General features: G+C 34.1%; 1 protein-coding gene across 1 annotated transcript; it reads left to right on the top strand.

Moving 5' to 3' along the window:
- The first annotated feature begins 229 nt into the window (after positions 1-229).
- On the top strand, positions 230-2,214 carry LOC17879614 (CBL-interacting serine/threonine-protein kinase 6). Its single transcript, XM_006285381.2, has one exon. It carries the CDS (start codon positions 596-598, stop codon positions 1,940-1,942), a length of 1,347 nt encoding a protein of 448 aa, XP_006285443.1. The 5' UTR covers positions 230-595; the 3' UTR covers positions 1,943-2,214.
- The last annotated feature ends 10,879 nt before the right edge of the window (positions 2,215-13,093 follow it).

The following is a 13,093-nucleotide window of genomic DNA, read 5'->3' as shown; positions in this document are numbered from 1 at the left end:
ATTACAATAGTCAGACTCGCAACCGGTCATTTAAGGACACGTGTCGTTATCGCTATCTCAATAATTGGACAAACTCGAAACCGCCGCAGGGGGATTACATTGACACCTGTCAGTCAGTGAAAGGAGGTTAAACGGAGTAGTTATCACTCCCTAACAAGGGTATTTACGTCATTTCATTGTCGTTGATATCTATATAAATACTACTCTTTTCTGACCTCTAATCCGACCGGAAAAGAGAAGAAAATTGAGGTTTTATCATCTTTTTAGAGAGTTTGTTTTATTCTTTTAGTTGCTTCTGATTCTCTCTATTGAGTAAAAACCGAAAGGAGGAAACTAATCCTAAGAAGGGAATGCAGAGAGATGGTCGGAGTATCGCCGGTGAAAACTAGACTGTGTGATCGGTTTAACCGATCTGTCGGCGGCAGGAATTGCCACCGGAAACACGTCGAGGACGGGTGATCCTGTTTTCACAACTCTCGAATCTCTCCTGATTAATCTCAAAATCCGTTAAATCCTTCTTTTTTTTATATTCCTTTGTTTTTTCTTTTCGTTCAAAAATATTTCAAAATCATCGTTTGTAAAAAAAAAAAAAATCATGGTGGGAGGAACAAAAGCAGTGGAGAATGGATCTGACGGCGGCTGTAACAGTACGGGGCTGCTTCACGGCCGTTACGAGCTAGGTCGTCTTCTAGGTCACGGAACATTCGCGAAGGTGTACCATGCTCGTAACGTACAGACCGGGAAAAGCGTGGCGATGAAGGTCGTTGGGAAAGAGAAAGTGGTGAAAGTTGGGATGGTGGATCAGATAAAACGAGAGATCTCTGTGATGAGGATGGTGAAACACCCTAACATCGTCGAGCTTCACGAAGTCATGGCCAGCAAATCCAAGATCTATTTCGCCATGGAGCTCGTACGAGGCGGCGAGTTGTTCGCCAAGGTAGCCAAAGGGAGACTACGAGAAGACGTCGCTCGTGTTTATTTCCAGCAATTGATCTCAGCCGTTGATTTCTGCCACAGCCGTGGCGTTTATCACCGAGATCTGAAACCGGAGAATCTGTTGTTAGATGAGGAAGGTAACCTCAAGGTGACTGACTTTGGTCTCTCTGCTTTTACTGAGCATTTGAAGCAAGACGGGCTTCTTCATACTACTTGTGGAACTCCGGCGTACGTTGCTCCGGAGGTTATACTGAAGAAAGGATACGACGGAGCTAAGGCTGATCTGTGGTCTTGTGGTGTCATACTCTTCGTGCTTCTTGCTGGTTATTTGCCTTTTCAAGATGATAATCTTGTGAATATGTATAGGAAGATTTACAGAGGAGATTTCAAATGTCCTGGTTGGCTTTCTTCTGATGCTAGAAGGCTTGTGACGAAGCTTCTTGATCCCAATCCGAGTACGAGGATTACGATTGACAAGGTTATGGATTCTTCTTGGTTCAAGAAGACTGCGACGAGATCAAGAAACGAATCAGTTGTTGCTCTTGCTGCCTCCACAGCCACGGAGGGAGAAGCTGAGGATGGTGATGTCTTGGTGCACAAGTCGAAGGAAGAGACGGAGACGCTTAACGCGTTTCACATAATCGCCTTATCCGAAGGGTTTGATTTGTCTCCCTTGTTTGAGGAGAAGAAGAAAGAAGAGAAGAGGGAGATGAGATTCGCGACTTCTCGGCCAGCGAGTAGCGTGATTTCGAGTTTGGAAGAAGCGGCGAGAGTTGGGAATAAGTTCGACGTGAGGAAGAGTGAGAGCAGAGTGAGGATCGAAGGGAAACAGAATGGCCGGAAAGGGAAACTGGCGGTGGAAGCGGAGATATTCGCGGTGGCTCCGTCGTTCGTTGTAGTGGAAGTGAAGAAAGATCATGGAGATACTCTCGAGTACAACAACTTCTGCAGTACTGCTCTTAGACCAGCTCTCAAGGACATTTTCTGGACTTCTACACCTGCTTGAATGTGAATTATTCTTGTGTGTTTTTTTTATATAATTTCTCCTGTGTACTATATTGTTAAGGATTCTCTAGATTCGATTCGTGATTCTTGTTCTTGATTCTTAATGTGGTTTCGTTTGTTGAATCGTGAAACAAAAAAGTTTTAAGTAGTTTGTGTGTTCTTGTGTCGTGGCCAATTTGTTGCGTCAGGAATGAGAGAGTGTTGTGTGTGTGGTTTAGAACGGTTGTCTTAAAAGATTCCATTCCATCGTCAATAAATGATAATTATGACTCTTTTTTAAGAATGTTCAAGAGTCAATTTTTTTACGGATTCTCTAATCTCTATCATAAATGTTTTTTTTCTTTTCCTATTACACGTCTCTTACCTTGGAACTGGAATGATTAGGACATCATCATCTTCTTTTCCTTTTTTTTTTTTTTTCATTTGTTTAAACGGTGGTCCAATTTGAAGTGTCGTATTGATCCATAAACTCTACAAGATTCATGTGACTATTGAATTATTGTTGTGTGTTAGACTATAACTCATAAGTTCTTTTTAACCTTTTCTACGTTTTAACTTTATTAAAGTCTTTTTAAGTTTGTGTTCTAATTTAGAACTATCAATGATTCATAACAATTTATAAGATAAGTTGTCGTAATAAAACCATAAAAATAGAGAGAGCTTGTGAAGAAATTTTTTAGTCAAGTTGGTTAAATCTGTCATATAATAACATTAGCGATATATATACTTAGCTCAAATGTGGTGACGAGTGTATGATTAGTGATAAGATTTTCTTATTTTTAAAATGTTAAAACAAAAAGTGATAAGTATTGATTAATTGGTTTTGTTGAAATTAAAATAAAAGATAGTGGAGTAGAAAAGAAGAAGAAAAGGAAAAAAAGTTGGGCGGCAAAACACAAAAGTGGAAGTAGCGACAGCGTGATTGGGATGGTTGTTTCATGAACCCGATTAGTAGTATATCAAACATGTGATTTTATTACGGAAGACATGCAAACCAACCAACATCTATAACTGTTACGAGTTACGACATTCAAATTAAGTTACGTTGGATTCAGAATTTCACCATTTGTCGTTTTCGAGAAATAACGTCAGTTCCGATCCGGTTTGTTAAAAATGAAAAAAAAAAAAAAAAAACAACGAAACACGTATGAGAACGAGTTTCACCGATCTATCAATCATCAATGTAGACTATGTAGTATTCTTTTGGTTTTCGTTTGTGTGTGTATGGCTCTCGACGTTGCAATTTTCTCCAGCCATATATTTATCTTGTGCGTATAGAAGTCTTAAAACCTTCATTTTGATAAATCTGATGAAATTGTCTGCCACCCATATTATAATATTTATATAGCTTTACAGATAGTATAAAGTTGTGGTTTTTTTTTTTTAACATCAAAGTTGTGGTTTATGCTAAGGTTTTTGTTCAATATATAGAAATTGGCCTACCCTTGTAGTCTTGTTAGTTTCTACAACTTTCTTACTCAAATCTTTAACTGCCAAATTTAAAAGCAGCATAATTTGCATGCACTGAGAAAAATAGAATAGTTTTTATAAGAACCTTTTGACATTTAACTATATCATTTAAAAAAAAACAATAAAGAATTAATAATTGAAACGCAATAAGGTAATATTACTATATTGACTTGTCACATGTTCATCGATTGCAAGTAGGATTTATAATTACCTCACAACGGAAATGGGATTTGATGGATTACTATACTTTTCGAGCTTTAAAGGAAGATATCATGCATATACCCATAAAGTCGAATATGGTGGGATTATTGATCGATTCGTATACACATCCATCCACATGTGCTTTTAAGTATATCTTGTTGTTCCTTTTAGTTATTTTTAATGAGACAAGACATGATGAATATATGATTACCAAGCAAGATATTGGTTCTTGTTCTGTCCATATAACTCGTAAAGCTATGACGACATGTGTAGACCGTTGAAGCGTTCTCCATGTGGCTTTCTTATCCTTTCTTCTTGGAATCAAGACGATCCATAGAATCTAATTAGTGACTGTTATTGACCAAACGAATTCTAGATGCATTTACACACACATATAATACGAGGAATATAGTTAATTAGTGTTGAATATAGTGAGATCAAAATAGATCATTAACTGGTTGCTGAACAAATGTGACTAGTGTTAGAATAAAATAAATTGGACACAAAACAGTTAGTTCAACACAAATGAAACAAGAGTTGAATTGCGATTACAATCAAGAAAAAAAAGAATGAGATTAGTTATATTAATAATCAACAAATTAGTAAGGGGCTAAGGCTTAAGGGTAGAAAGAAATTAAAGAAAGACTTAAGAAGAGTTAGATCAGATCTCTATGATCTAGAGGTTAAAGAAAACAAATAGATCAGTTATCTCTTCTGTCATTGTGCTTCGGTGTATAACACATTCTGACATGCGCAACTTGCCAATATATTGAAGTTCCAACAAAATATCTTTGGACATATATTATATAAGGAAAGGTAATAGAGATGGGATTATGTTTAGTTTATTATTGGTTGATTTATCATTAGTATTATTAATTTTCATAATAATCACATTGGTTGGGATGTTAAACATTTGCATGTGGAATCTGTGGGACTAGCAGAACCACGTCATGAAACTTGCCACTGATATGATTTAGTTTAGTGATAGCAATTCACTAAAAACAAGAATAATCAATGGACATATATGATACAAATCCAAAAAAGGTTATGCTAATACTTTTATATCTTCGAAAATAGTGGTTTATCAAACATATATATAAACAACATCGCTTCTCCTTTTCTGATACGATTTATTCATATCTTACTTTCTCCAGTATCAATTATTAAAAAAAATATATATTATTATCAAATGCCAAAAGTTTATATCTATATATGAAATGGAATCCAGCTTATGTAAAGCGTTTCTGTATCACACATTCGTATGAGTGCTTTTTTGTTTTGATGTTTCAGTTTCAACTCGGGATAGTGCTTTGTAAAACCATTACTAAATTAAGTTGAAGAAAAAATGTTGCACTTAGTTGTTTCTATCTGTATTCTTCTAACTAATAATTAAGGATAAATTAAAAATGTGCATAAGATATGGATGAAATATTTCTTTATGAAAAAAACTTCTTGTCTTAAGTGTGTGGTATTAAGGAAAACTTCAATTAATATGTTAGGTGATAGATATTTATGTGTACACTACACAATACGTACATGTTTTTTTGTTAAGTTTTTATTTAATGAGTACTTAATTAGAATATTCGAGTACTAGTTTGGTGAGGTTAGGGACATTAGTGTCAGGTCAACGTCCATTAAACAATAATCATTTAATTTTGTCGGAAAATTTTGTATTTCAATTCTATAAGAAAATGCTTATAAAGTAATCTAATAAAACTTGAAAAAATCCTAAATGTAAAGAAGAAAAAAAACTGTCTAAATGAACTTATGTGTTAGGTTTGCTTTTCAAAGCGTTTATTAGCTGTTTAGATCTCGACTAAAGGTATTGTTTCTTAAATTAGCCAAAATAATGTAGTCTTCTATCTTAAGCTGGTCATTTATGTGAAAATTGTGATTGTTTTAGAGGAAATAGAGCCCATATATATATGGACTCAAATATTGGGCTAGACCGTTAGATTCTAATTGAGTAGACTTGACCCACACTATCAGTTTTTTTAGTTTGATCGTTCATGGGTTTTGTTCCTACTCATCGGGTAAGTTTGATTTTGGGTCCATTGAACATAGTGGCCTAGTGGCACGGTACAGACACAGGCTGCTCTATGAGATACAGTTTGCTTAGTCCATGAAAATATTTCAACTCAAACGTTACAAAATTACATATACAAAGAGAGTGAGACACACCAAGATACAAGTGGTACAACATGTTTGTGAAAGAAGAAAAAGAAAGAGGAAATAAAACGTGGACAAATGAGATAAGAGATGTAGATAACTCTTCTGAGTCTAAAAACTGCTAAAAAAAACAGTGAACATAGCTTTTGAGAGTTGACAAAAAAAATATAGCTTTTGAGTTTTCATAGGTTTTGGAACTCGAGATCGTACGTCCCCAACTTCTTTCTCATCATCATCCTTTATTTTTTTCCAATTTGTGTTCTTTTTTTTTTCTTCTTAATTGTAGTACTTCTTTATATTTATGTGTACCACCACTCATACTGAGAAGACAAATTTTATCACATGCAAAAGAATCCAAGGGAGTACTTGTGCTACTGACTCACTGCATTATGTGCACCGAAGCATCCGAAAGCCAGAGATTAATGTCTTTACATTTTAGATTTCATTAATGATATTCACAAGTTTTTTAAAGATTATGATAACTATTTAACTAATGATTTCTTTGTTATTTTTGTTTTGGATGAAAGATATATCTTTATATTTTATATTAACAATTAAGCTAAGTACGAAGTTTGGTCAGTTATAACCACAGCTCCACAAGTGTACTATGTACTAGTATCGGTAATTCAGTATGTACTGGTCTCTCTTTATTTTACCAAGTCGACAAAATGATTAAGAAAGCTTCGTTTATCGAAATCTATATACTTTAAGCATAGGTTTAGTACAAGAATTTTGTCACTTGATTTGATGGTGTTAACTTTAGGTTTCCAACATTTTAAAGTTTTACTACTTTTTACTTCTCAACATTATCTAAGTGACATAATCAACATAAACATCTTGCATTGTAAAAATATACTACTTAACCGGCATAATCATGTCACGATTCTATGATTTACAAATGAAAACTACTTTTGTTTTGTTTATCAATTATCATAGTTATGATAAAATTACAGGAACGTTGTCCGAATGGGAATCTAAAAGGGTCTTGAAAGGAGGAAGATAAGATTGAAAAACCATACTAGTAAATTAGTGGAAGTGTACTATGTACAATGTACCGGTGCCAATAATGATTTCATTATTAAAATATCCTTCAGAGTCTGAGTTAGTGGAAGTGTTTTTCTTCACTAGCATCAATTCATCTGTTGTAATTAATTAATTAAGGTAAGAAATAAATGTACTAATAGAGAATAAAAAAGAAGAAAAGAAAGTCTAATCATGATTACTGATTAGGCGTCGAAAAAGGAAATTCGAAACCTGACCCAAATAAGAAAGAACAACAGCCCACTTTAAAATATCTACCCTAAGTTGGTCTCTTAATGGTAAACAAACCGAATATATATACATTTGTGAAAATTTCTTCACTCCTAATTCCTAAATAAAACTATTAGCCAAACTAAATTATGCCATTTGACGAACTTTTTTGAATTTTAAATTTTTTTTTTTGGGGGGTTAAGTTATCTAGCAAGTGATTCTTCTTTCTTTCTTTATATTTTGATATTTGATTCATTTTGTTTTCCTCCGTGATTTATTATCCTCTTTTTGTTTGGTAAAAGGAGATTAACAAATCCAAATTCCGACTCCAAATTTCATAACCAATAATTATAAAACGTTAGTTAAAAGCGCATGCATATCAAACCCTTTTACTAAATAAGTTAATAATGAACTAAAATTAATAGGTAAGAAAAGTAGGTCTGAATTCATTGGACATAAGAATAATTCATATCGTCGGCTCGGCGGTGTGACTCACGCGTCAGTTAACCCCTTTGAGAAAGAAAAAAACAGACTTTTTAAAGTTAAAAGGAAACACACAAAAAGAAGAAATTGTGTTAAGAGATTTGACCCACCAGGTGTGCTCTCCTACCCACTCAGTATGGAACACGTGTTAGAACATCCTCGAAACCCTTTTTGACAAAACATCATGTCTCTCTTTCTTTTCGATAGGGGAAAAAAAATAAAAAAAAGTAAAAAATTAAAAAAAAAAAAAGAAGAAGAAGAAGAAACCACAATCTCCGTCGTCAATCTTTGAACCCTCCTTTCTCGCTCCTAGCTACCTTTTGCTATCTTTATATATACTGACTGTTTCTTTCCTCCATTACTGTCTCTATGCAAACAAGTCGAAACCAATAACACTACTCATATCAAACAACCCAATCTATATCATTGAATTGAAAGATTAGTGGATTTGTTGAGGCTTCTCTTTATAATTAGGGTTTTGGAAGAGATCTGTGAGTTAGGGTATGAGTGAAGATACTTTGAGTTCTTTATAATCCAAGACTCTTGAGTTCTTTATAATCCATCTAGGTTTTGGTTCTTTCTTCTCAATTTAGTTGATAGTAGGAGACAGAGATAAGTGATTGAAGAAATGCAACAGAGAAAACTGACAGAAGAGAGTGAGCACATGCAGGCACTGTTATGTGCCTATAACTTTGCGTGTGCGTGCTCACCTCTCTTTCTGTCAGTTCCCCCTATTCCTCTTCTTGCTTTCTCTCTCTTCTCTCTTCTCTCTTTCTCTCTCTCTCTATCTCTCAAACTCTCTTTTCGTTTACCTTCTTATCATCTTATTTGTTGTGCTGCCTGCACTTGGCTTGTGGTGATGTGGATGATATAAATGTATTTTCATCATACCCCCATTAGTTTGCTTATGTATGTGTTTTTTCTTTCTATATTGTGTTGAAGTGGGTGCTTGCTTACCGCATAAGAATGTTTGTTTTCAAGCTTTCTTTTTACAAGTTTGGTGGAGAAAAGCTCAGATTTTTATAGTTTGGGTTTATAAAAAAAATGAATGTAAGTCTTGTTAAGTGTGCTCTCTATGGTTTTGATTTCTTCTAGTGGATCTAGGGAAAGCGCGAGTTTTGATGATCATGAACCCCAAACCGGTACACATTCTTCTCATTGATTTAATTTAACTATTGATTGTCCCTTTGTCTTATTTGGATGTGATCTGATTTATTCTTCCTTATATAAAGTTTCTACATGTTGAAATCCTCTGATGATTATGATTGTAGCAGCCACACATGACTTGTGTTTTCGTCTTTTTATCTTCCTTTTTGTTCAGGAACTAGAAGTGGCTTTCAGGTTTCACCAGAAGCCATAATGATGGAATTTGTGTTTTGGTTCTATTTCATGTACACCCTAGTTGTGTACCGTATCAATGGCAACAGTTTTTTTTTATTTTATTTTTTCTCTGAGCAAGTTGGTAATGAAGCACTGAATCCAGCTGTTTGGTCTTAAAAGGTCTTTGATCTATAATTTCCTTTTTTGTGTTAGGTTTATACGGATTAATGCTAGTTGGCATTCAATTCTATCTTTGGAATTAATGTGATCCGGTAGTTGGTAGATACTCACTAACTTGATTTCTTTGCAAGTTGAGATCCAAAAGAACAAAAAATTGAGCCCTATACCTAATGCTCTCTATCAACATTTTTCCTTGCAGGTTTCTTCAGTTTTTGCTTCTGAATTTGTTAGAAAATAAATTTTGTTGCTTTGTTTTGGTATTTTCTGGGTGCAAAATGAAGTAAACAAATGTTGTTTTCTATGGATTGGTAGATCTAATATGGTGCCAAATGAGGTTGAAAATGTTATCTTCTACTGAAGTTGTTTATATTATGCTCCAAAAGGAGTTTTGGAATTCTTATTTTCCACTGAAATGATTGATCCAGTTAAGTTTCAGATTGACTATACTTCATTTGATGTTATTCTTGCTGGTTTGATCTTTTTTTTTTTCTTGTGTTGGCCAAGCTTGATGTTTATGTCTGTTATTAGTCTTTTTTTTTAATAATTAAAACAGTTACTTTGCATTTAGAAGCCTAGTTTTGCAGTGATTTTGCTTAGTATGTTTTGATTACTATATGCATTATATTGGGTTCAAGCAAAGGAATGAGTTGGTGTCTTTTTGGGGCTCTTTTAGAATGTTGGCTTTATGATGTTCCTTGAATAAGTCAAGTGTGCCATGTGTCAAGTGTCAACCATTCAAGTAAGTAACGTCTTTGTGTTGTGTTTGAAGAAATCCAATTGTGAACAGGTCTCTTGGTACTGGTGTTGAATGTGCTTCACCTTGAGATCCACAAATGAAGTCGTGAACTAGATAACAGTGGAGATGAACAAATGCTGAAACAGTTATCTTTTTCCTACTCAAAATGGTTGATCTCAAGTTGCATAATTGATGACAACTCATGATTTTATCTTTGTTGTCTAAGCTTATACTTAATGTCTTGGAATCAGTTTTTGTCAATAGCGAGTCCTTTGCAATCTGTGGTTAAAATTGCAATGATTATCATGAGGTCAAACGAAACATTTAAGTCCACTTAGCCTTTGTGTTGTGTCTGCTAAAATTAAATTTTAGATTTGCTTTATTACATTAGTGTCTAATGTTCTCTCTGTTGAAATCATTCTATGAAGTCACAAAACAGATAACAAGTAGAGACAGCATAGATTTTTGGTTTACATCACAGTCTAGGTGTTACCCCAGGTTTTTCTATGCTGGTGTAGGTTATTGTGATTACTGTGTTGTTTCTGTAGTTCTTCATGTGCTTGAAGTAGTTTAATCGATGAGTTTGAAAAAGCATTTCATACTTTGTGAGAGAGATAGAGAGATGATTATGTGCCTAAACCGTCTGAAAGATTCTAAATTATATCTTGTTTTGATTTGTAGTATCTTGTTTTCGTAACTAGGGATTGAACTCCCATATATATAACTGATGCTCCATCTAATGTGATAGGCTACTATGTTGTCTTACTTGATCATAGATAGATCGGTGAACTGAAAAATGTTATTACTATGATTATATTAGAGCATTTGTAAGCGTTTAGGTTAATCTAGAAACAATACTATGTTAGCAAAAGTGTTGTTAATTACCTTCTCTAATATTTCTTGTGCAATACCACGTAAGCTGGCCTCATCTTTTTTTCTTGGATTTGCACATTGGCTTCACCAAAAGACATACACGAGAAAACAGTCTCGCTATAAAGCTTTAATAACAACCTGGTTTTGTGTGTTTCCAACTTTTGCTATAAGTTGATATTAGTATCAAGTAAGAAGAAAGTTCAAGTATCTAGTTACAACTTTGGAAGTGTAGAATCAGGTAAAATCAATTTTGTATGCATGTAGAATTACTAGTCAGCTTAACTGGAGAATTCTAGCTCGATGATCGAAGAGCATATATTTATATCAATAGCTCTGTTTGCTTCCATTTTTTATGTGTGTCATGTGAGATTGATGTGTATGTGGTCAGTAATATACATATCAACTTACGCATTTCTCTAGCATGGTGGATTCAGTGGCTAGACTTGAAACTAAAGATTGGCAAAATCACTTGTTGGCTTATCTATTCTTTGATCACAAATGCATCAGCTTCACCAGTCTAACCTCCTTTTGTCTGTGTTTGCATATGATATGGACAGAGAACATTTCTAAGGTATAATTTACTTCTTCTCTACATTTTGTACCCAAGAACTTGATTCGTGTTAATTGTGGCAGACAGAAGGTTTATGTTGTGCTCTCTAATAGACGTGTCTCCCATTTTGCTTCACAAGCATTTAACTATATGCTAGAACCTGGAATTGAGCTTACTGACCTTCTTTACTAACGCACTAACCAGAACTCAATCAAAGCATCTTATATGGTGAGTTGCATCGCTGAAATAGCCAAAGGCATAGATTAGCATATTTCATGTGTTGATGCTATTTGTGTTATTTGGATTTGCCACATCTGACTGGACTCAATACAGGATTGATGAAGAGTGGAATCTTCTTCTTATCATATAACTAAGCTTAAGCTAAGCCATTTCAAGCATATGCTCTAATTTATTCCTTTGAAACAACACATTCAAAGGGATAACTTTGTTATTATCTTGAAATATGTTATCGTGTGAATTAGTTTTTGCATATCAATCCTGTTGGTTATCATCTCTTCCTAACTAAGCTTAAACTTTAAGGGTCAGGAAATGAGAATCTCTTGTGAATCGATAGACATATAGGTTTGTTTTGAATCATTGCTCTAAATCTAGCTGGTGTTAATAGTTTGTGTGATGTTTAAGGACCAAGTGGTTCAGTATTGAAGCTCTCGGGTTACAACCATACCGTGCTATAGAAATACTGTAAAGAATATCAAGAAGAAGCACACAAAAAAATAATGCAAGAGTGTGGTGTGGAGTTAGTAGCTGCCCACTCTCTCGTTGAGTCAAACTGTCTCCCATACTTTTTATTTAGAGGGGTGTATTGAAAGTAGAATTCTAGAGGATTTTGGATTTTTTTTAAAATTCCCTGTTATTCAACTAGTGATTTTTAAATCACTTTTCAAATCCACTGTTATTGAATATGACATTTGTAAAAAGTCTTTTAAAATCACTTACAATCTCTGTTATTCAATCAATAATTTGTAAAAATCATATCAAATCCACTGTTATTCAAAACATAACTCTTTCTTTTTTAGAAAACCATAAAAAGTGATTTTGGGAGACTTTGATACAATTTTACAAGTGAAAACCAGTTAAAAAAATCACACCTCTCAAGGTGTGATTTTGAAAGATTGGTTTAAAAAAAAAACAATTCACAAAAAAAAGGCAATCAAATTCACAAACTTATGGGCTTCACGTCTATTTCTTTATTATTAGGGTTAGTTGTAAGGTATATATATACTCACTTTAATCAATATTTTTTTGTTTAGCAGCTTACACAAACAAGATACGTAAGGTTATTTCTCTTGCAGTCAAGGTATTCACGTCTGTTTACACAAACAAGCTTTCACGTCTGTTTCTCTTATGTTGTTAGTTTACAATTGACTATGATTAGAAGTATCATCATCGTTCTTAAATTATGTCATAAAAATATGGTTTTTTTTGTGTCTTATGTTCTGTTCAAACTTGTATCATCGTTCACATGTTTGAGTCCTATGTTTTGTAAATTCTCTTGGTTTTCTGATTTTGTTAGTTGCTGTTGTAGACTGGATTGGTTATACAGTTCATAAGCTGGACTTGATTGGGACATAGTGATCTGTGGATTGTTTAGCTCTTGTGTCTTTACTTTCCTGTGTTCTAAGTTCTGTTTCTTATTATATTAGTTACTAGTTCTGATTATATAATGTTTGCCTTACATATTTGTTTCATTGTATGATTAGTTACCAAGGTACAATGGGAGATACACAAGATGTGAAAGCTAAAGGTCAATATAAACAATGGTCTGAGCCTGAACACAAGTTGTTATTGCGGCTGCTAGTGGACGCAGTTAATCAAGGTTTTCGTGATGCTAATGGCAAATTCAACAAACTGACGGTAGAAAGAAGAATATTACCATCTCTAAATAAACAGCTTGGAAC

The sequence above is a fragment of the Capsella rubella genome, unplaced genomic scaffold (genome assembly GCF_000375325.1).
Source record: "Capsella rubella cultivar Monte Gargano unplaced genomic scaffold, Caprub1_0 scaffold_7, whole genome shotgun sequence".
Lineage (NCBI taxonomy): Eukaryota > Viridiplantae > Streptophyta > Magnoliopsida > Brassicales > Brassicaceae > Capsella > Capsella rubella.
The sequence above is the reverse complement of the archived record's forward strand: the minus strand, read 5'-3'. Positions and strand labels throughout refer to the sequence as shown.

Coding starts and splice junctions, on each gene's coding strand:
- LOC17879614 (XM_006285381.2), top strand. CDS start 596: ATGGTGGGAGGAACAAAAGCAGTGGAGAATGGATCTGACGGCGGCTGT.